The 25,089-nt window shown below is 44.7% G+C and overlaps 1 protein-coding gene across 3 annotated transcripts in view; it reads right to left on the bottom strand.

Moving 5' to 3' along the window:
• LOC138570801 (uncharacterized) overlaps nucleotides 1–25,089 on the bottom strand; it is a 941,103-nt gene that overhangs the window by 210,273 nt on the left and 705,741 nt on the right. For all 3 annotated transcript variants that reach the window (XM_069649146.1, XM_069649147.1, XM_069649148.1), the window contains exon 9: nucleotides 17,169–17,305. In XM_069649146.1, coding sequence (XP_069505247.1) covers nucleotides 17,169–17,305 — 137 coding nt within the window. The remainder of the gene's footprint in view (nucleotides 1–17,168; nucleotides 17,306–25,089) is intronic.

The following is a 25,089-nucleotide window of genomic DNA, read 5'->3' as shown; positions in this document are numbered from 1 at the left end:
AAGACTTCACTTTACCCGGACTATAGACAAGGCGCCATTCTGATATTCAGAAAAACTGACCACTTCAACTGAATGATCCTAAGAAGCACTTAAATGATGCTAACCTAACCAGAAGCAATTTCAAGCGGTTGTTCCCAGACATAACCTAATCTTGATTGCATAGAACATTTTTCTAAAGAACGTGGTCATGGTCGAGGACAACAATAAGTTACTTCAGAGAAGGAGTTTGGTCTTGATATGAAGTCTGCCCAATAGCTTCCGGGTGAGTGCCCTTTTGCAAACTCAAAACCAAGCACCTAGACATCTCTCAGTTCAGAACCCATAAATTACTTTTTTACTCTGCTTTGATGCTGCATTCCTTCCTTTAGGAATATCAGTTTAGCTGTGGCGCCCTTCATGCACGTAATTTAATAGTTAACATCAAGCAGTTTAAACAGTTTACCCATATGTTTCAGCAATCTGGGTAACCTGGAAAGAAACAAGCTCTCATGTTTACTCATGATTTAGGGATACAGATGAGCTAGAAATCTGACAGAATTTTCAAGATTTAGAAAATGGTCATCTTTTTTTATTGAATCCTAAATAAAAAGTATATCTGTGGACAATCGAACAAAAGCAAAATAAATGCTGTGACTGTCTAATTTTCCATGTGGCAGAGAACCATTTTAGGACTTTCATGAATAGGTAACCGCATTAACTTAGAAAATTACAATGAAGCAATTTAACAGGAGCGTACTGAATTGGGAAACCTACATGGCCAGAGTAAAGGTAATGTAAGGGGATCAAACCAGACAGAGTGCTGAGCCTTGATTGAAAAAACCGAGCAAAGAAAGGACTAAAGCAGGTGGATAGCAAACTGGCTGGTGCATAGACCTGAGAAAAATCTGCCTTTTTTGTTCATCTAATTCAGATATTGAGAGAATGGGGCTAAATGTTACAAGTGTCGCACACCAAAAATCGATAGACATATATGCCAGACAAGGGAATCAAGTTGAAGTGGTTTTATTCATAAATGAGCACAGGCTTGACCAAGATAAAGAAAACAGTGTTTGAGTTAAAGGGTTGTCCGGATGGTTTTTCTCTGCGGTGGGGTAGTGCTCTGAAAACCCCCAACCAAAGGAAAGTGTCTCTCGTGAAAGAGAAGTGTCCCAAAAAGTTCTGCCAGCGCTCAGTGAGTACGACGCGGGTTGTCCCAAGGCAAATCCGTACAATAAATTGTGAGCTCACAGTCTCGGTTATTAAGGGGTGCCTGCATCCGGATTCTCAAAATCTTACCTGGATTCAAGTCCCAGGAGTCAACTCTGCCCTCTGGGCTGGTGGAAGGATTCTGTAAGTGAGACAGTGAGTGGCGTGCCTTCCATGATGGACTGGAGCAAGATGAGGACACAAGTCTGTCCTAAAGATGCAAATAGGATTTTGATTACATTCCTCACTTCCTTGCGGTGTCAGGGTTCTGCTCATCTAACCAACTACTCCAATCTCTCTCCTCCCCAGCATATTGCATCAAATCTCGTTCCTACATTCCTTGTCCTCAGTTTTCTTGTGTACCAGTTTTTAATCTGAGGGTACACCACCACGGTTTTAACAATTTCCCACAAATACCCCCTCTCCAAGTCCTTTAACGTTCCTCCCCTTCACCTCTTCAGTTGCTCTTCGAGGATACCCAATGTTCCGTTCACTTCTGTCACACCTTTTCTGCCGATTACATCCATCAACAGTTTCTTGCAAAAGTTGTCTATTCTCACCTTTTTCACCCATTTGGGTTTGTTCTCCTTTTTGGCACTTTCTTCATTTCCACCACTGTGTTCGAAGTCTCCCAAATGTGTGTCTCATTCTGGACCTGTCTTTCCACAGCCTCCTGGGGAAGGTGGGGTGGGGAGGGAGGTGCCTTTCCTAGCATACTAGATCCCTCAACTGCCCACATTTTGGATATGACTATCAAGCCCCCCTATGTCCTCCTTGCTGCCTCATGTCGCCTCCATATACCAGCCTTCCGGGTCTCTCCTCCAGCCCGTTTCCTGCTCTCCCCAGTCTACAGGGGCTCTGCTCCAATCTTGTCTCCAGCTTCTTCGCTTTCTCGTGCCAGCCAGCATCGGATGAGCTCATCCATCTTCCCTCACTACCTAAATGAACCCTTGCGGTTTCAAGGGGCTTTGGCCCCTTCTTACTGCCTCCCTCTGGTGGAATAGGGAACTTGGGAGTTGTAGTTCTCTTGTCCTGGTCGGGTCTGGACCACAGCTCCGAGATTCACTCCCACCATTTTGGAGTCCCTACTCCCTCTAGTTCTTTTAAGCTGCTGGCTGACTGTCTCGGGTTACCTTGGTCTAGCTCATAAACCCCTCCTTGTTTAAATGGATTCCAGAGGAGCTTCAGCACCCACACAAGCAGATCAGACCCTACCAGCACTGCCAGCTCGGCAGGAATGCTGCTCCTTGATTTTCTTAAAGGGACTAGAGTTTCTAATGTTATCCTGTGACAGACCCCTGCCTTTGTGCATGGCATGGTGGGTGTTAGGGAGAATTCTCAGAAATGTGCTAATTCCCTTCTACCTTAGAGACCCCCAGCACTTTTGCTGGACTTTAGGACTTTATTTCTAACCTGGAGGGAGTGAGAACCTTTTTCCGACTCGCTCATGTATTTTTACTGTGATTTGGACTGTGTTTCTTTTGACTTTGGAGGCTGACAAATTCCATAGGCATCATCTTTACATTGTGACACACAGCACCATCAGTGCAGTGACACAGGTAAGTCTCTTAGATTTCCCAAAGGTTTAAATACCTTCTCTTGGTGAAACTACGGTTTCCAAGAGCAGTGAATTGAAATTGACTTTACTTACATTTTGTAACTTTCTAGACCCAGCACACACTATCTTACCATGTGGGTGCTGGAGGGGTTACCTAGTATCCCCTTTGTCTAGTTCCTCATGTAGCATTTTTATGTTACCCTTTCTACAATTAATGGCTGGTAGTAGTGGTTTACGTTTTACTACCATTGTGTGTTTTTACCACGGGCTGCGTTCGCAGCTGCAATAAGTCACCCAAGGGTGCCCATTTTGTCAAAATGGCCCTGGTCTTGCTTTTTTGCCTTTTCTTGCCGAAAGGTCCTTCTTGAGATTTACTCTGCGCACCAAACAAGGTTTGGACCCTTCGTTCGTTTTGGCAGAATTGAAAAAGTGAAGCCCGCCTCTGACTCCAGTATGTCTGGCCGGGGCAGGAAGTAAGGGAGGTGCCCGAAACTCCCTGTGCTTAATCCCCTTGGTTACAGGCATGCACCCAAAGGTGATTGGCCGGCTGGCTGTCCGGCAAGGACAGCCACCCTGCTGTGTGATTGACAGCTAGGCTGGAATGAATGTGAGAAACCGGCATAAAAGGCATGGATGTTTGGCTTGGAAGGCAGAGTCGACCACTGGACGAAAGAATCCGAATACGAACTTGGAAGAGACGCCTGCTGCAACTCCTGGACCGTTGGTTTGCCCGGTCAATCCCTGCTGCTATGCTGAAGCTCCAAATTCGTTTAGACTACAGATGCCCTGCAAGGACGACTTCTCCCCTTGGGTTGGTGGGACCAATCAACCCCAAAGTGAACTCATTTGGACATTCTCTCAAAGCTGGCTGTACTTCCACTGCTGCTGGAACCGAAGTGCCAGGGGGAGGTACACCAGATCGAGTGCATCACTTTTAAGTCAGACCTGTGCGCCAGGAAGACCCTCCGGACTTCCATGAAGCAGGACCGACCAAGCCTGAGCCACCTCAAAAGAGTGCTGGACCCCAGATGCGAGGAAAGTCTGAAGTGGTATCCGAGAACCGCATTATTGCTATTTGCTGTCAGATGCGAGGAGCTGAAACCGCAAAGTGCAGCTGAATTGAAGTTCACCCATTGCTGCTGCCGACCATCCCACTGTGTTGCAGGAGTCCCCAGAAGTCCTCCCTCTTGTCCCCACGACTGAGGCACAGGAACAACAGGATCTGCAGAGCCACACAGGAACAGAAACTAGCTGGAACCATTTATTCTAAGGTACTACAAACCTAGGAGGACTTACATCTTGCTGTGTAGCCTTACTTGTTCTCAGTTGAGACTTGTCTTGGTTGCCTTTGCAGAGTTGCTTACAGCTTTGCCCCTCACAAGCCTACCAGCTTGTGGCTCTTCAAGTGAATCACATTTCTACAAACCTTTCTAAACACATTGTGTAAGACTTTTACATACCTGCAAAGACGATCTTCGGCCCCCTTAGACTTTGTTCAACTACCATTGACTGTCCTGGCTCCCTAGGAGACTGACTCTTCTACCTCTGACTTTGTGCTTTTGCCTTTCCCCCAGGAAAGGGTGAATCTACTTTGCATTGGAGGGTTTTAAAAGTACTTACCAGTTCATGAATTGCCCTATCTAACCCTTTGCCCCAACTCAGTATTGCTCTAAATGTACCAGTGATAAATCAACGTCCATAGTGTCCTGGCTATTTAAGTCAAATGAGGGTGTAGGAAATGTCTGTGTGCCATTCCCAATGGGTATCAGCTGATTTAGAGAAACAGTGTGTGTTTTGAAGTGTATTATAATTGTTGCATATATATTACTCCTCTCTGAAGAAGGCTTAATAGAACTGACTGTTAAATAAATGAATAATTGTTTAATCAAGAAACCTTGAGACTAAGTGTTTATTTTAATAACTGTCACTGTGAAACTGTGTTACAACCCTATTGCTCACATTGACCCTTCTTGAGATGAGCCTGGCTGCTCAGCCACATTACCAACCTGTGTAGTACAGATTTATACCAAAGGTTGGGTTCCGATTGCCAGGAGGTCAAGGTTGCTGTAGTCTTCCAAAGGATACGGCACACAAGCTTGCCTAACAGTGGGTTTAGCACTGTGATCCTACCCATGCCGACCCTGGACTCGGCATCACATTGCTTGTGTGCCACCTACGCATCTTGCCAACCCAGCCATTCACAAACACAGTCAGGCAGGGAGCTTCATCACACAATATGTATGCCTTTTGTGTAAAGGCAAAAAGGAATATATGAAATCCACTGCAACCTAAGCGCTTTAAACACTCCCCCGCCAAGTTCTACTTAATTAGCATTAGTTTGGTGGATTTCCAGAGGAAAGTACAATGCCAGCTGTCTATACATTAACAGATAGTAACACAAGACAGAGAAAGCACAAAAGCAAACATTCTCCAACTAAATTGCCACATTCTGGAAAAACTAGAAACATTAGCCAGGCTCCCTTCCTGAACCTTAGGAAGAATGTGAAGGACCCTGCTTTTCAAATAAAATTACTCCGACCGATGAAGACACCGCTCTCTCCATATTTACTGTGCACCCATTCCTAAAGTGGTTGAGGTAATATTAATCACTTATATATGCACAACCCCATCCCAGGACGTGAAGGAGACTCAGCAGCCCAAGAAAGCTAGACATTAGAGTCGACAGGTACTTGAAGGCTGTACAGGTTGGCAGCTGAAGAGTGCCCCTCCAAATCTACATGTCCTCTCTGATCAAGATGACACAGGGTCACAAGGAGAATATATATTGGCCCTGCTTGTGGATGTTTTCAGAAGAAGTCAAGCCCAAGGGATTGTGCCTGGAACAACTCAGCATCTGGAAGGTGGCAGACATTCCTCTCCAACCCACCACACAGAACTGAATAGCAGCCTACGGAGAGGGCGAAAAGGCAGACAGAGCCCACTTGGACCTCCTTACAGATGCAAAAGAAAAAACACATGGTCAATAATTACTCTTCTTATAAATACGTTTTCTCACCTCCCCTCTTCTGCTCTTAGCTGCTAGTGCCAGAAAATGAAGGCTGAAAGGAAAAGTCTAGAGGCCAGCAAACTTATTACCTGTAATAGGGGTCATGAAAAGAAAGCACAGTCAAGGGGCCTAACCCAGTCGTCACAGGCTAGTTTGCTTCGAAATGACGAGTAGGTCCTTGAAGACAGTGAATCCAGGGACAAGCAGAATCAGGAAAATTCCTGTGCCCCACGTAGAGAAACAAAACCAGTTAGGAAGTCGAAGACCCAAGGGCATCACAGGAGGGATGGGAGACCATAAACCAGTCTGAGGACAAGCAGAGTTTGAATACCATAGGATACATCACAAAGCACTGAAGAAACCTCATCCATGTTAAGGGACAGCAAAGCCAGAAACCAGTAGTCATCGAAGTAGGTCGGGTCCCGCAAAGGAATACACTTGACAAAACCAATCCAAAGAAACACTGCTTGCAGACTGAAAGAACGCATTGAGAAGCAATGCTGCTCTTTTGAAAGCAGCTACTTCTGCATCTGGTCATCCTAGTACGGCGTAGCATCATTACCACACTGCTTGCTGGGGATCGCAGTCTCCGAGCCGGATGGCGACCATGGTGCATGCCATGCGGTATGGTAGGGATTGTAACACAAAGCCAGTTTAGAAGTGGTTCTCAGAACATTGTCAGGAGAATGGCTGAGAGCCCAAGACAGCAGAGGTTTTATCTGAAGTTGGGGAGAAGGGGTGGGGGAGGGGGAAATCACAGCTATCAGTAGGAGCTGCCGCATAGATCATTTGCCCAGGAAGGTGGTCAGAGTGCAAGATGATGTACAGTACACTACACCACCACAGTTTCCAATGGCTGAGGAAAGGCCCTCGCGGGAAGATGAGAGAGACGAGTAAGGTGACAAAGAACAGGAAAGAGATTATGCATGCAGAGGTGCGGTGCAGTCAGATAGACATCTTGTACTCTTGTACTCATGGTGGCCCTGAATCATGCTGTTCCCATCTTCATCTTGTATCCTGGCTTGCAACATTATGTGTTACTACTGACTTCTGCAATTGTATTCGCTCTTCACTCTTGCTTTTCCACTCTTTTTCACTGATTACTCTCTTTTCTCTCCTCCTTTCCCTTCTCCCTTTTCCTATCTCCTCCCCTTACTTTCTTCTATGCACTTACTCTATCAGAATTGTCCCTGGACCTAATATGATAGCAACCTCGTCTGTTTCCTCCACCCTCCCATAACTGTTTTTTTCCTCCCCACCATCCCTCCAGCACTATCTGAAATGTCATCAGGCCTAGTATGATAGTCGCTTGTTTTGTTCCTCCCCTCCCTTTCTGTACCCCTCTCCCTCACCTTTTGTTTTTCTCCGGCTCTATCAGAAATGTCGTCAGGCCTAGTACAGTAGTCGCCTGTCTGTTTCCATTTCCTTCCCCCACTCCTCCTCCCTTCCTTATCTAGGTCTTAGCTCTTGCACTATCTGAAATGTCGTCAGGCTGAGTACGAAAGTTAATTTCACATCCTTACCATTCATGGCCTGTAAGAATGTGGTTGTATTTTCCCTTGTTCCCTCCCTTGCCTTGAAGCGCTTTGAAACACATTGTGTATAGGCGCTATATAAATAAACAATCATATCATATCATATACCACTGAACACTCATCCAGCAAAGTGGAGAATTGAAGTCATGGAAACCAGCAAACAACAGAGTATCGCAGGGCCTTGATCTGAGAACAGCAGCAGGTCTGAGCCTGAGAGAGAAGGACCCACACCGGGAATGAGATCAGTTTTAAGCAAGTAACCCGCACAACAAGTTCATGGGACCGCCAAGGACTGACCACCATCCAGGGGCTGAAAGATTTGAAGGAGCAGAGGATCTTAGATATACTTGCAGGACTGATTCAACCGTACAAGGACTGCTCAAAAGCCAGAGCTTCCTAAGAAACATGGTTATCTCTTCCTTTCCAGTAAGGGGGAGCCCATTTCCCTTACCTGTGAGGGACAATACATCACTGAGGGTGAAAAGGGAACCATGTGACTTTGAAGCAGAAGACGATTACATTAGATGAAGTGAATCAGGACCTATAACTATGGGTTGATCACGAATAGTGGCTGGGTGCTATAGTCCTGCGATGGTGATCTGAGGCAAAGAATCAGCTGGGAGTTGTATACCAGATACTGTATTGAGAGGAGGGAATTGAGACAGATAAGAATCCCTACAAGAAAGAACAAAGGCAACCCTGTCTTACGGTTTAACCCATCCTAAACCCTCCTGTATAGGTCTTTCCAGTTGTGGGACAAACTAATCCTTTTATGTTACTGATAAACCTGCATGCAAGCTCTTAAGATACTTCGTCCCATTTCCTCAGTCAAACAAGCATTGAGAAACCTATTGGCAGGGCAGATCCTCATACTGAAGCCCTACTACAGATCCCAGCTGAGAACTGGGATCCCTGTAGATAGAAACACTGACACCCTCTAGTTTGAACATCCCTCACAACGTTTTCTTAGCTTGTTCCAAGATAGGTGCATTCTCTTCAGTTTTCTATGACCATCTAGTGCCGGCATTTATCCAAACCTGAACCTAATGGCAAATAAAGTGTTAAAAACCCATCTTGGAAGTAATCAACAGATGTTGTTCTAGTGATAGGTTGAAATGCTAAATTAAAGGAGGCATTTACACCATAAAAGGACAAAGAAAATAGATAAAACCAAGCAGTAGGGTAACCGTGCTGAATTGGCATATTCTTTTTATATAATAGAAAAAGAGGGGGGTGAATACTTTGCAAGGCGCCCTAACTTGTAATCTTATTGCTTTGCAAGTTCAAAGAATTTTAACTTAAGCGACTTTGTAGCTGCATGGACCCAGCCCAGACTACTATTCAATTTTCTTAATAATCCACAGTTCTAAAGTTATTTATTTATATATAACTAATTATGCCTTCAGTCCTATGCCTCATGATATTCTTTATGAACCTTAGGTGAACAGTAAATAGTCATCGTATATATGCGATCAATCTTTAACCATATCATGAATAAAATGTTGGTTAATCTCCCTATAGCAGTTAGAGGTATTAAGGTGTACTGTGGTCATTTATCATATACTCTGATTTATCCATGATCACAATATTTCCCCCCTTATCTGCTTCTTATATTATGATACCATTATAGGATAACCTTCTAATAGCCTGTGCTTCAAAGCAAACATGTTTTTGCCCCTTTCTGTGTTGCCTGGAGTCAGCATCCACAGATTTTCCTATGTCCCCAATGACGACCTTATGGAAGGCATCAATACAATTCCCTTGTTGGATTTGTGGGATAAAGCGAAATTTGGTTTTTAGCGTAGTTTCTTTGAATGTGTCGGTGTCTATTCCTAGGTGATCAGTTAGTTAATTAGATCTTTTTTAATCACAGAAAAACCTAGAATCCCGACGATATACACTTTACCTAATGTTCATAAAGAATATCATGAGGCATAGGAATAAAGGCATAATTTGTGATCGATAACTAAATAACCTAGTTATGTGGATTATTAAGAAATTGGATCAAGACTTAACGCAACAGTACCCTACTATTATACGCTATATTCTTTTAATTTAATGCTATTTCCTCTGTTGGTAACGGGAAGGGGCTATATTTACGATGGGTGAGTGAAAAACTAGACACATGCACTTCCCTTCCACTGACTGTCCATGTTCCTTCCTACTTTCCTTCTGATCAGGAGTCCATCTGACTGCCAAAGTTTACACATTGACTCCCATATTTCCACAATCGCATAGCATTTGTCAATCCCCTAGTATCTCCATCTTTAACCATCCTATCACTTATTTCCCCATTCATTCACAGATCATGGTCTGGTTTTACTGGGTGGGGTCACAATATGCTACTTTGCAGACAAGACCCGACACTTTAAGACTACTTGCGTGGTGACTGGCACAGTACAAAAGTCTATTAATAAACTCCATCCAACTGTCGCTAGGACAATGTGGATGAGAGAACTCTAAACAAGCCATTTTAGCATTGAAAGTTTTCTTTTTTTTTAAACTTTATTTAATGCTCGCGGTACATAACATTGCAACAACATCACATATTGTATATCTCTGAAACAGCAACATTCAGATCAGTTTTACAACTGAATACACAGTATTACTGATTTTACACTGCATCGGGTCCCGCCAGGCTGTTAGCGGCTGAGTCTGCTTCGCATAAATGTATTCTAAACGGGCCCCAAATGTCCTTCGGCTTGCATGAACTCGGGAGTGACATTACATAGTGTTCTTCACATTCATTGACATACATCAATTCCTTAAGGAAGTGGCTTACTTGCGGCGCCTGCGCACTCTTCCATTTTTGCAGAATGCATTTCTTGGCCACTACGCATGCAATGTTAAGATATTTTTGTTGTGTGAGGTCTGCCGGTATCGGAGTTACATCCTCCAAGATGCCTGCTATCTCCCCCCAGAATGCATGCACTTGAGGACAGCTCCAATACATGTGTATAGAATCAGCCTGATCAGCTCCACCTTTCTGACAGCTACCGGGACTGCTATTTGTAAACTTAGCAACTTTCTTGGGGGTATAGTGCAGTTTGTTCAATGTCTTAAATTGGATCAGCCTGAGACCTGCATTCATGGACACTCTGTCAATTCACAATACCTCGCCCAGGCTCTGTCATTTATACTTTCCCCCAGATCTGCTTCCCAGGAGGCCTTTATCACATTTACCGTTGGAGTGTTAGCCTGCACGGCCGCATATATCCCCGAAACACTTGTTCCCGATCGGGTTGACAGGGCCATCAGACACAGGTGTGGCGGGGGTTCATCAGGGAACATTGGCCATCTGGCCTTAAAGGCCATTCTCATTCTATGATATTGTAACACCATCAATTGGTCCCTTCCCATCCCTATTTGAATTCTTCCAGCGTTATAAATTTGCCACTGGGGAATATGTCTCCGATTTTAAATTCTTCCTCCGGGTCCCATTTGTTTTGTATACCCGGATCATATGTGGGTGTTATACCAGGGAAATTCCAGAACAGGGTTTCTGCATAGTATGGTGTCTCTACTCCAAGTCTACGGTAGAGTCTGTGCCAGGCCTGTACGGTTGTACTAACTGGATCAAATGGGCACTCATCTCTGTGTTTTTTTTCAAAGGTGACTGACCTTATATCAGTTGGGCGTGCAGCATGTTTTTCTAGACAAATGTGGGGTGAGGTGTCTTCCTCATTGTACCAGTGCTTAACAAACTGAGCCTGTGCAACTAAGTAATACAGTTCAAAATCAGGCGCTGCTATTCCGCCTTTGCTATATGGTTCCACCATTTTTTCCCACTTCATCCTGCCGTCCCCCCGCACCAGACAAACTCCACCGCCATGGATCTAAGAGTGTCAAAGAAGCGCCTTCCAGGCCATATCGGTATATTGGTAAATATATACAGTAGTTTAGGGAGAATGACTATTTTTAGTGTAGCTACCCGACCGATAAGCGAAATGGGGAGTTTAGCCCAGAAACGGAGTTTAGTAGCAATCGTGTTCAATATAGATTCGTGGTTATTCAAGAGTAGGGACGGTTTGTCTCCCGACACAATTACCCCCAGGAATCTTATCTTGTCCAGGGACCATTGCAGGCTGTGCGTGTTGTTTAGGCATCTAGTAGCCGGGGTGAGGGGAAACATTTCAGATTTAGAAAGATTAGTTTTATATCCCGAGTATTCTGTAAATGTATGCATTGCCTTCATCGCTGGACCCTGGTGTATGGCTGGTTCCCGAATGTACAATAGGGCATCATCTGCGTATAGGGATATTGAGAGGGTCAGGCCTGCCATCCATATACCCCTCTGTCCCTGGTGTTCTCTAATAGCTGCCGCAGCTGGTTCCATTGTCAGGGCGAATAGTATGTGGGAGAAAGGGCAACCCTGTCTCGTACCCCTCCCCATATCAAACCATTCTGACATGGTGCGGTTGGTCAATACCCTGGCCCCTGGGTTGGTTTATAGTACCTTGACACATTTCAGGAAGTATGGACCTAGCCCAAATATCTCAAGTACCATGAATAGGTACGACCATGATACAGAGTCAAACGCCTTTTCGGCATCTAGAGACACAGCCACTGCCTGGGCCTCCGGCTTAATCTGGGCCATGATCCCAAACAACCTACGCAGGTTTAATGCTGTCGATCTAGTGGGGATAAATCCACATTGGTCCGGATGTATCAGTACTGGCATGTGTGGTAGGAGTCGAGTTGCAAGGATCTTGGCAAATATTTTAGCGTCACAGTTTATAAGGGACAGGGGCCGGTACGAGGACATCTCATTGGGGGGTCGCCTGGGCTTAAGGAGTACTGTGATAATGGCTTCTCTCAAGGACGCTGGAAGCGTCCCTACCTCTATGGCCTCTTCCCACACGGACAGCAATATCGGGGCAAGCTCCTCGTTGAGCTCCTTATATAATTCAATCCCCAGACCATCTGAACAGGGGGCCTTCCCGTTGGCTAGTGATTTAATCGCTTCCTTCATTTCTACAGTTGTGAGGGGCTGGTCTAACAGTGATTTGTTTTCTATTAACACTTTCGGGAGCATAATGGTGTCCAAATATTCCCTAATGTCATTTGGAGTTTTCAGGTCATGATCGGCATATAATTCTGTATAAAAACGTGAGAATTCTTTATTTATTGCTTCCTCGCTTGTTGCTATTGTGCCGTCTCTCACTATTACACTAGAGATTGGAGTGTCTGTTTTCAGTAGGTTAGCCAGGGTGCGCCCCGCCTTATTTCCCTCACCATATCGGCGTGCCCTGGCCGGATTAGCCATATATAACAATTCCCTGGTAGCCAATTTATCAAATTCCTGCAAATTGCTATTTATGTCTGCAAGAGTGCTTTTTTCATGCAAGGAAGTATATTGTTGTTCTAATTCTCCCAGTCGTTTCTCCACCTCCATCAGTTCCCCCCTGGCCACCCTCAAGATTCCCCTGGATTTGGAAATCAGGATACCCCTCACCCATGCCTTAAATGTCTCCCACAACATAGCGGGGCTATCTACTGAGCCCTTATTGGTTTCAAGGAAAAATTCGACCTCAGTGTGTAACTCCTCCGCCACCGCAGGGTCCGCAAGAATGTTGGGGGGCATTTTCCATCTCCTGACCGGGGATCTAAGGTCTCCCAGTGTCATGTCTAGCAATATAGGGGAATGATCTGAAAGGGTGCGGGGATATATTTCACTGCCAACAATATTGCACATCAGAGACGCAGCCACCAGCCAGTAATCAATGCGGGACTCGGTATCATGCACAGAGGAGTAAAAGGAATACTGTTTCTTTTGGGGATGTAGTGTTCTCCAGGCATCCACTAGCGACAATTGCGACATGATTTGTTTCAGTGTCAGCTGTTTTTGCGGGGTTCCTGCGTGTGGAGGTGGATCGATCTAGGTTCATGTCCAAGATAGTGTTGAAATCCCCTCCCCACAGTATTCGCTCATGGTCACATACACCAATCTCTTGCATTACATTTATGTAGAAATCAGGGTCGTCTACATTTGGTCCGTATGTGTTTACTAAAATCAGTTCTTTCCCTGCAATGCTCCCCCACACTATAACGTATCGGCCCAGTGGGTCTATTTTACGTCTCCCCTCTCGAAACCCAACGGATGGATGAATCAGGACAAGTACTCCTCGTGCCTGTGAGGAGTATTCTGTACAGTATCTATGCTTACCCCATCCTTTCAAGAAGTCGCCGTTAACCTTCTGGAGCACATGAGTTTCTTGTAACATAATCTGAGGATGGTGACGAGTGACATTGGCTCCCACTTTGTTCAGCTTGGCTTGGTTGTTCAGTCCACGCACGTTCCATGTAAGTAGTTTCAGTTTAAGCCCTCGGGCCGTTCTAGCAAGATCAGCCATGTTTGTATATCCATTCTGCACTTCTTGGCCTGCTGTTGCTTAGGAGATTATCATGTGTTGCAATGTCACTGCTTTTCGTGACTTGAGGGACTCCTCCAACTGAGTCCTGACCCCAGACCTTCTCCCCCCTTTCCCCACACCACTCAACGGAGCTGAACTTCCCATAACATTTCAGTCCCCGACCCACATCTTCCCCAACTTGATGCTGCCCTGTAATGTACATCCCCTTAAACTTGTGGAGCTTTCCTGAGGGTCTCCTGTTGTATGCACCTGGCTTGTCCCGACGGAGGCGCTCGGCTTGCTTCACTATAAGTTTTACATTCAGTTCGTCTTTATTTCAAAGTTTCCTTTCCTCTGGGCGGCAGAACTCCGGCATTCGCCGCTTATAGGGAGTCTCCTCATCTTTTCCCAGTTCTTTCCCCCGATCAGGGCCTGAGGATATATTCCGGTTAGTCAGCCGAATCTGGCACCTCATCATTCAGTTGTGGTCTGGCGTTTTGGTCGACCCCCCGGTCTCTGGGAGGTAAAGGAATGGATGCTTCAATGTAAGCCATGGTTTCTGTAGGGTATTCAAAGAAGTGGGCTCTCCCGCCGTTTTGAATTCTCAATTTCGCTGGAAAGATGAGGGCATATGATATATTGTGTATTCGTAGTTGTTTCTTAACTAGCTCGTAAGACCGCCTCTGTGCCTTTATACTAGCGGAGAAGTCCGGCTATATGTGAATTCTATTATGTTCAAAGTGCAGAGTTCCTTTCTCCCTGGACAGTCTAAGTATCACATCCCTATCTCTATAATTGAGAAGGCGTGCTATTATGGTGCAGGGGGGGCGCCCCGGGCTTCGGCAGTGGCGCCAACGTGCGGTGAGCTCTTTCCACCAGGAAATAGTCGGAGAAGGAATCAGTTCCCAGGATGTTTCTCAAAAGGGTTTCCACTTGCCTCTCCATGTCACCCTTGCCGAAAGTTTCTGCAACTCCGATGATCCGGATATTATTTCTCTGGGATCTTGACTCTAAGTCTTTGCACTTATTTTGACTTTTCCGCAGCTGTGTCTGGAGGCGGGCTATGTCGCGGCCATGTTGTGATAGCGTATCTTCGTTAGTGCTTACCCTGCTGTCCGCTTTGGTGATGCGCACTCTCTTTTTCTACTCAGGCTTTAAGGGACCCGATTGTTGTGACTATATCGTCTAGTTTGACGTTAACTGCCATGAAGCCATTCTGGACGAGTGCTGCCAGGCGGTCCAAGGGATCTTCCCTTTGATTGTCGTTTCCCTGTGGCGCCTCTTCGGCCGCTCTGTGTGGCTGGGAGCTGGCAAAGGTATCCATCGGACCTGTCTTTCTCCCCCCCGTGCCCTTCTTCTCGGTACGTCCCATGTATTATGGTGTGCGGTCTCTGAGTGGACTGCGTCCTCCCACGTAGCACAGACTTCCGCGTAAATGTTCTTAGGTGTGCAACAGTGTGGGTATTGTGGGAGCAATGATCTGCGACACACCTTTGGAACACCGGCTGTTCAGCTATCTTTGTGTTTCTTCCACAGGGCTAGGGTCTTCGCTGGGTACTCCTCGAATGTTTGTACACATGTACTGTCCCCGCCAGGCTCACAGCGGGATGTCCCTCTCGTTCCACTACAGGATTGATGGGCTACTGTCCAGTAGGAGCCACCAGCCCTTGTCTGCACACAGTTTGGTGTTAATAATGCACCCGTCCCTTCACCTCACAAGTGTTACTGGTGTCCCGGCGGGTGAACCCCGCCGAGTGCGGGGGGAGGCGGGAGACACGGCCCTCTGCGTTCCTCTTTTCCCAGTGGCGGCCCCAGGATCCAGTTCCCCAGCGACCACAGTTTTGGCAGCCCCTGCTGCACCTCAAGGTGTGTGTTGGGCGCTGTGTTAATTTAAATGTAGTCCAGTTGTTAATCTGCGGTATTCATCCTCCCCTCTGCCTTTCCATGAGGATTATGGTGTGGACTAGGCGGTGTCCGCTGGGGGGGTAAAGGGGGAGGTACGCCCGCCCCGCCTCACTTACTTGGATCGGAGTTGTGACACGACCCCCTCGCGTGTCCCTGCACCGCTCTCCCGTGCCCTCCTCCTCAATGCGTTAGCCCGGTATAGAAAGGGCCAGCCTGCCGGCAGCGGTCGTGGCGCCAAGCGTGCGGCGGCCGAGAGAGCTGTGTGCTGCTCCCTCAGTCTCTCAGCTGTGGCCCCGATCTTCGTTTACAAGTACAGCAGCCGCAGCAGAGGGTGCTCGTTGTCTCCCCAGCAGACCTCGGGCCCACAGTAGTCGCGCTGTGGAGCCGGCGGCCGGCCGCGGCCGAGCCTTCAGCCCGCTCAGGCGCCTCCAGGAGATTTTCAAGAGTTTCTTCGGGCAAACAGACACAAATTCTTGGGTGCCTGTTCCAAGGGTCCTACGCCACAGAGTTCCTCCTATTGCAGCCGCACAGGACGATTCTGAAAAGGATTAATTTGATGCAGGATCGATGGTGAAGCCGGAGCTCTCCTCTCAGGCAGCCATGTTGGTCGTGCGCAACAGCGCCCCCCCCCCCCCTAGCATTGAAAGTTTATTGCCATGAAAACAATTACACAAAGTCTCGAGGTCAAACATTTTGGTTTACTTTTGACCAGGAACAAAATCCTCTGGGCCAAACAAAAATATTTGTTTGCTGACAAAGTCTTATGCTGGGAAGGGTCCTTTACCATGTCTGTCCTCACTAAAATACATACAAGTTAAATATAATTGTGATGGGCACAAGATACTTCCCAGGCTCTCTTCATAACTGTCAAAATTATGGGAACATATTTTACTTAAGCCTAAAATATGACTATGCTGAGAAAGCGTCAAAAGAGACACCTCATGCTAACAATTGATAAAATACCTTAAGGTATACGTACCTACCTGCTGCAGGCATTTGTGTTTAATTTGAGACATAGGTCCACATTTCTGGGAGTTGGTTCAACTGCAAAGTTCACATTATTTATTGGGTAGGGTACTGTTTTCTTCTCAAAATGTTGCACTTGTCAGACTGTGGTGAAGGGACTGCCCTAACCCACAACAAATGAACAGTATAGCATCAGCCTCCCAAGACATTCCTCGTCCAAAGATTAAAGGCCCCATCAAATAGTTAATGTTGAAAAAAGTTGTGGCTGTGTAAGATTTATCAGCTGTGCCAATGTATGGTCACAAATGGCTTGTAATATGAGTAGAACCATGAATAAATGCCACCCAAGATAAAAAATAAATCAGAAAACATAGGTTTAACTTCTTTGAAACCATGCCACTCAATAGCATGTTGTGGAAACATTTCTCTATGTAACAAAAAAAGGAAAATAGATTATGACAAAAAAAAAAACGTATACTTTCTGTGTAAAGTTTCCAGGAATTATTATTTGATGGCAGCAAAATAAGCCATATTGAGAAGTCTGCAAATCTCAGAATCACTTCCAGGCGAGGATAATTCTGTTGGAAGATCGTATACACGAGTACTGAAGAAAATCAAAAGACAAACATGGTTGTTTGTTAGGCGCTCCAGCTACTTACACATTACCAGGATCTCTGACCACCCTTTTTTCTCCAAATCCAAGGCTGGGCACCTCTTTGCATCCCCTCTCCTGAGAAAATGCCTCCTGTTCTGTCCATTTTCTGATGACGATTGGTTCTGCCTGTATCGACTCTTTCTGTAAAGAGGACAAAAAACATTTAACGTTTAAGTAATTTAGGTATTGGATGGCATCTCAACGGGCTTCTCCCTTACACAGATGGCTTCCATCCATTTTACACGGAATGGTAGAGTAATGGGGCACATCCTAACAGACACAATGAGCATTCTTATTTTACAAATCTAGGAAATTATTCAGAAATAAAACTGCCAATTAAAATGTTATGTTCTTGAAAGTGTAACCGGGCAGAGTAGCATGGTAAGGGTTTTTTCAACAGGAAATATCTGAAGAAATCGTGATGTCAAGGGTTTGTCTTGCCACCATCATGTCAGATATCAGGCAAGATTAAGCTGGTGTGCATCCACATTGACGCTATGCTACAACTAAGGAACAGACGTAGCCGCTCGACTGGTTTCAAATGAAACAAAAAAGAGCCCAAATCGACGATTAGAATTGGAAGATATCCTAAAAATTCACGAGCAGCAATAGCAGTTAGGGATGGAGGTACATTAAAATGCAGCAAAAGCCTAATGATTTACAGCAAATGCACTGTGATGTTCTACAATAATAGTTAATGGCTCACTGTAAATTGTAGCTCTAAAAAGATTGTAACACGCTTGATAATGAAGACAATCCACCCTGAAACAATGTTCTTATGCTGATGGATTGTGCTGATCACAAGTTGCTAGAAGCAGGTTGCCCGTGACAACGAAAACTTACTTTTGTCATTTCTTTTTCAATTTAACTCCCGGGTACAGCCATATTAAGGCTGAGCTCCAAATGGCTAGGCATGTTGCCAGTCAAGATACTCTCATTAGATTTATGTAAAGTAGCTAGTGATGCATCAGTTCACGTCTTGATATTGCTGTGGCCACCAACATAAGTGAGTGCTGACGATTTGAGTTCACAACGAGGCAAGAAGTGGTTTGACAATTTAGAACGCCTCATCAACATGGCCAGTTCACCTTCATTAATCATTTACAAAGGATCAACCACCACTACAAAAAAAGACCTTCCAAGAAAGGTCAGGGACATCTCATGTTACAGCTCAGAACTTTGGGGTGTAGCGAGGATAGCCAAATATGAAAGAAAAGTTTGAAAAATATTCTTTCCTTTCTACATGTAATGCCCATATGAAACTGACTGCAGCCAAAAGGTGCACATGCAGTGAGCAACATCAATAGTCTTATGTGAGTTGGCAAGAATTCACCAAAGGTGCATCAATGAAAGGTTCTCAACAAGATGCTGCAGTGCTTGGACTTGAAGACAACCTGAAGTATTTCGGTAGAATGAAGTCAAAATATAGGAAAAATTACAAAAGGACCAAATAAGAATAACCTAGAATGTACGTTAATATATAAACTGGACCCATAATCACTTGGTCAAGTCTGCAAATGTTTCCATAGCTGAATAGCTATAGCAAGTACATCTCATGTACCCCAATATTGAGAAGGTTTTGCAAGGAGGAATAAAATAGCTAAAAACCAATGCCCTGAATGGCATAGAAATGCAGTAACACTTAGGATTGCTTGGCCTGTTAGACAAGCAGACTCGTAAGAATCCCATGTATGCATCAGGGAATCTAGAATTAGAGGAATGAAAACTACAATGCTCCCTCTGCTGTAAGATTAATTTGAAGATGGTATAAAAGGATCACCCCAACTGCTAAGAGAAACAAGAAAAAGAAGGCTTTAGAATACAATGAAAATTGACTACTAAAAATTAAGATTGGCTGAGGAACATTGATAAAATGATTGATGCATGAAATACTAAACCACAAAGTGCGAGTCACAGGCTAAAAATTTGCAACAACCTCAGACCAAAATGACAAAAAATGTCACTGTTTAGTGCTAGATAAATGCACAGGCTGTGAAATTAGGAGTGGGATTTGCATTTGCATTGCACATAATGTCCCGGCAAGCTGTGAATGCCATCTTCCTCATCTCAGATCCGAAAACAGATACTAAAAAGATGTAGCAGAAATGGTGCAATAAACACAAAGCAAACTTGGATAGCAAACATTGCGCCATTCATGCTACAGTCAAAAGAGAAACATTTTGCAGAAAAAAAAGGTAGTTCTAAAGTAAACCGCCCATTTGGCTGATTTTAAAGCACAGCGCAGCCCTAATATATATAACCATTAGCCCAATGCGCTCAAATATTTGTTTCATTGCTTATCAACTGGTTTCTTACCGACTCAAACGTAGAAGAAATCACATGGCCTATGATCTGGCAAAACCACTATGAGGGCTTGTAGCCCCGTCAAATACAGGTAGTATGTACAGTTCATCTGCACACAGAGGTAGTGGTCTCTCTTGGCCCCCTCAAGCTGACCGGCTAGTCATATCGCAGTGCGTCAGTATGGTGTTTGAACCCGCAGTCAGGCAAGGCCTCCTCTAAGAGAAAAGGACTCATTTATATGGGCATTAACAGCTGTCAGGAGCACATAGTGTGCTTCAAATGTGCACTGAACTATATGCACAGAAATGTGCTTCAATGGACAACGACTTGGCAGAGCTGGAACATTCCTCAGCTCAGAACTACACAGTCCCATTGGAACCCATTTTTGCCCTATGTTTTCTTGTTTGTCAGCTCAAATGAAACCCATATGCTGCAAACCATTCTTCTTGCCACCAGTTGTGCTCCTATACTTAGTTGTTTTGCAGATATCCTTGCACCTGGAAGAGGAGGACGACACCCCTCTGTTAGGGAGAATTCTCTTCTATGGCTAATTTCCCTTACCTATAGAGTCCCCCAGCAGCTTTGCTGGATTTGAGGGGTTTATTTTCTTCTCCTGCTAAGAGGGAGACCCTTTTTTCCCACTCTTAGGCAGATTGCTAGTGTGTGCTTATGGTCTATGGGGTTTTTCTCACCCTCATAGGAATCATCTTTTTCATGTGTGGTACACAGCACCCTCCGTGCCGTACCACAGGGGTGTCCTAGCGACCCCCCAAACATAGACTTCATAACCTGGGACTGGCTACTGTCTCCCAGGGTAGGTAAAGTCCCCATTGACTTTACTAGTCAACTCTTACGAACAAAACCAGTACAACCCATCTTACTATGGAGGTACTGGGAAGGGTTAATGGTTTTTCCCTAGTGTTCATTTTCGAGGGGGTACCGTACAGTCCCTCTCTCAAAAGTTTCTGGCTGGTGGCAGTGGTTACTACCGAAGAAAATATTCGACCACGAATATTTTCCCATGGGATTTTCCCATTGTTCGAGGCTACCATTTTTACTGACACCCACTAACATACCGCCGGTTTATTTAAATATTAACTTTACTCCGGTAGGTTTTTATTGTCAGAACTTTGATTTAATTTCCTTCTCATGTCTTTCTCTATAGTCCTAACCCAGGTCAGGGATCCTTTGTTCGTCCTTTTGGCGGGCTTCTGTACAGAAGCCCTCTTTAGCGCCACTGAGTCTGGGGTAGACGGGATGTGGGGGAGGGGAATAGGCACCCTGGATAGGGTTGCCTACACAACCCAAGTCGCACTCTGCCCTGATAGGCTGGGGGGTTCTCCCGCCAGGAGAGCCACCCCACTGTGTGCGTGACAGCTAGGCTGTATGAATGGGGGTCTTGCGGCATAAAAGCAGGGTCCTGAGGACTGGAGGACAAGACGTTGCCACTGGAACTAAGAAGCCAAAGAGGAGAGAAGCCAAAGACATCTGCAACGACGGAACCACTGGTGAAGCCCTTCTGCAGATCCTCACCACTTTTCTCCGACAACTCGAGAAGATCTTTACCTGCAAGAGTCTTCTTCCCTTGAGCTGGTGGGGCCAACCAGTTCGCCAATCGCCTTCCAGGACCTACCTTGGTCGAATCACCAATGCCGAGCACTAGGAGACCGGATAGCCAGACACCCGTCCACCCGGACCGCGATTTAAAGGAGCGTACCTTTTTATTTCGTTTGGCACCACCGCGGCTGGTTTCATCCCTGGGCAGTGCAGTAACTCGAACCTTCCTCCAAGATGAGAGCCTCTCTTCCTCTGCTGGATCTCCCAAACTGCCAGGAACTACCGCCACCGCAGGAGCCTCTTTTACTTTTTAAGGTACATTATTCCACCAGGCCTCCCTTTTCGTTGGGTACTGCTAAAGGTGTTTTAAATCCTTTACTTACCCACTGGGCTGGCCGCCCCCATCATCTAACATTGTCTTTCATCTTCTGCAACCTCCTTTTCGAATCGTTTAACAAAGACTTGACTGCAGCTACAAGAACATTTTGTTCCTGTGCACTTTGCCCTGCACCACTGACACAGGCCTATTGAGTCTGGCAAAATCTGTTACAACTGCATTCTCTAGATTGCTTCTCACCTAGAAATGTGTTGGTGCACCTAACTCTTATAACCACTTTTTCCTTCCCTCCTTTTAAACTTGTGAAGTGCCATTCTGCTCGGTTTTCACCTCAGTATTACACATGGTAAAGTACTGCCTTGCCTACATTCTTCTTGGGAAGTGTTGCTGGTGTGTTTAAGAGTATATTCCTGTATAACTTGGCCTTTCCCTCTCTTTTGAGAAATTGATAGTGCCATTTCTGCTTGGTTTTCACTGTGCCGTTTTGCTCAGTTTTCACTCTTACTCACACTTATCTACAATTTAAATAGGGAGTTGTATATACTTTTCTTGACTGATTTAACTTGCTTTTATAATAGTGATTTGTTTGTGAACATCAGAGTGTGTAAAATAAATATATAAGTATTGTAGTCCTAATGTGTCCTAATGTGTAAATCCTGAATACTGCTCATCTCCCTCTTGAAATAGGTCTGACTGATTAGCCACAGCTACCAACTAAATCTTTGTGGTACAGACTGATACCAAAGGTGATTTATTGCTCATACCTGTAGTCTTAATCTTCTGTAGTGCTCCCTAAGGGAACTGCACTGGATTCTGCCTAACACCCTCCTTTGACCAGATATTGCTGTCTTGGAGGTGCACTTTGCATGTGTGCATTTTTCAATTATTTAATTCACTTTATTTTATAATACATTTTGTGGCTGCTACCCATGTTTGAATTTACATCATTTTAATTCCAGTCGCATTGTTTTGTCACAAACGTTCAAGTCACTTGCCTTTGTGATGAAAATGTAGAGTTAATGTGCACCCACCCAGGGTAGGCGACTTGGCAGATACTTCTTGAAAAGCTGAGCCATGCCCTGGTTTGGCATGCCATCTTTCCCCTTCCAGAGGAGCCTGATTCTGTGTCACCCGGTTCTTTCCAGACCCTCTTTTGGGAAGCTTGGTCCAGTTGTGCACTTTGCTAGACCTTGCCCATATGCCTTGCTTTTGGGTGTTTTGACCCTGTGTCCAATCCCATCCTGCACCCAGACTGGATATCTGTTGTGGGGACTCAACTGAGGTATCTTCAATATGATTTAATCTCTTTGTATTTATACAGCGCCATGGCATCAAAGCCCTGACCATAAATGGTTGTGAAAGTTGTTCAAAAAGAATTACAAAAACAGCAGGGTTTTCAGTCTTTTCCTAAAGATCAACAAGTTATTTAGACTTCGAAGATCAAGAGGCAGTGAATTCCAAAGCTAGAGGGTGTGGAAGCGGGTATTCCTAACATTTTCTTTTGAGATATTTTGGGACAATATTCTGTAGGTCCTTGAAAACGAATGTTTACTTCTTGAACATGATTCCGGCGGCAATTGACAGCCAGTGAAACTTCTACAAGGCCGGAAATTTATGTATTCTTGAGGAAACACCAACCACTGCCCATGCAGCGGTATTTTGGATTACTTGCAGCCTGTTCAATACATGTCTTGGGGCACTGAGCAGTAATGAATTTCCAAATCGAAGTATGAGCTGATAACAGCACAGGTGATAGTAGCTGTGTGGCCCTCTGAAATGAAAGTCAGATTTGTCAGACAATCATTTGTCAGCCAATCATATAATAGCTTGAAGCACTGATGAGTTTGTTTTCATGTTGTTCTGTAGCAAGCTCGGAGTTGAAATAAACGCCCAGATTTTTCACGACTGATTGGAATTTAATGTTCACTTTAAACAGTGGTGCCCAGATGACTGGCGGGATACAGCCTTCAGAAATGTATGTAGACATTCAGTCTTGCTAGCATTAAGGCTCAGCCAGTTCTAATCCATCCAACGTTCAATGTTGTTCAAGGTTTGATTTAAATCGTCTTGGGCTATATCAGCGTTAGTGGGGGCATACAATGATTATCATCAGCATAATTGTGAAAAATGACATTGTAGTCCTCGTGCAAGCTATGCACAGGTTTCGAGTAGACATTAAATAGCAAAGGGGACAAGTATGCACCCTGTGGACCCCACTGTCTAGCGAGTATGTTTTAGACACAAACGGATCCATCTTCACCTTACGATCTGTTAAGAATGAAAATAGCTCATTAAAGATATTTACTATCTCCTTTAACCCTGACAGCAGAATGGAGTGGTGCAGAGAATCAAAAGCTGGCAAAAGGTCAAGCAATATGTGTAAGGCAGTGGAACCCTGTTCCAGGATACTGAGAAGCTGTACTTTCACATACATCAGGGCAGTTTGGGTGCTTCAGCCTGGCTGAAAGGTAGATTGAAAGTCCCCAAGTAGAGAGTTATTTTCTATATGGTACTGTAGCTGAAATGTAGCCATTTTATCCAACATTTTTAAAAGAAGTGGTTAATTGGAGACTATAATTTCTAGTGTTCAGTGGATCTAAAGATTTCTTTTAACAGCAGAGAGATTCATGTGCTTTTCCTCTGCAATGTACCATTCACAAAAGGACCTGTTAATAAAATGTGTAATTAATGGTAATACAGAGGGGCTGCAGTTACACCCGAGTGGCAGGGATCTCCTGGGCACATGGTCATTTTCATAGAACAAAATTACACTTACATTTCATCGAAAATCACTGTTTTCAAGTTAGAAATGGAGGTGGGGAACTTTTGACTGCCCTCTTAAATGGAGGGACGTTGTCCTGAGCAAAGGTATCATTTCTTGGCCGTTTTGCTTCTAATATTGAATATTTTGTTGCAAAAGGCAGTGGCTAGGTGATCAGATAATTTGGTGGATGCACGAGTGTGTTTAAGGCAGGCTTCAGGATTACTGAGCTACTGCAGTATGCTGAACAATTTTTTGGAACATTTGCTGTGATATCAATTTGATTTTCATAGAACTTACGTTTAGCCTTCACAATAGCACTGTTAGATTCCTTAAACACGGCTTTTAACACATGATTATTTACAGGAAAAGGATCTTTCCTCCATTCCTGCTAAAGAGCTCTAATTTTACAACTGATGGATTTGGGATGCAATTGTACCATTTATTCTTCTTGCTCTCAAATGTAATTGTCTTTCTACGAAGAGGAGTTTTCTCGTTTATTACTGAACACTTAAAAAGTATGGTTTTGCTAATTGGTCCAATGATTGTCCTGGATCAATCATGTCAAGATTATTTTTAAAAGCCAAAGCTAAAGCTAAATTGGTCAAGTAGCAGGGGTTCGGATGTGAAAATTCCTTAGCCGCTTGACGTATCAGCATATGGTCCAGTGCTAAATGAAAACTGACAAAATAAAGATCCAACCCCCTTTGGGGGACTTGGATAGTGTTGACTGTTGACAGGTTTCTTAAAAGACTACCCAGTCTGAAGGGCGTCCCTTAATAGAAGTTGGACCAAAACTATTGGAGAACAGCCCAGTGTGTCTAAGATGAACCAAAGTTCTGATGCTTTTTCATCCAAGGCATCATTGGAACTTAAATACAAATCTCCCATGATTGACTGTCCCTCATCAATTGAAGGACAGAATTAGTACAAGTAAGTTGGAAGTAAAACACAAGGATAATGGTG

Source organism: Ambystoma mexicanum, chromosome 1p (assembly GCF_040938575.1).
Source record: "Ambystoma mexicanum isolate Mex_15411 chromosome 1p, UKY_AmexF1_1, whole genome shotgun sequence".
Classification (NCBI taxonomy): domain Eukaryota; kingdom Metazoa; phylum Chordata; class Amphibia; order Caudata; family Ambystomatidae; genus Ambystoma; species Ambystoma mexicanum.
The sequence above is the reverse complement of the archived record's forward strand: the minus strand, read 5'-3'. Positions and strand labels throughout refer to the sequence as shown.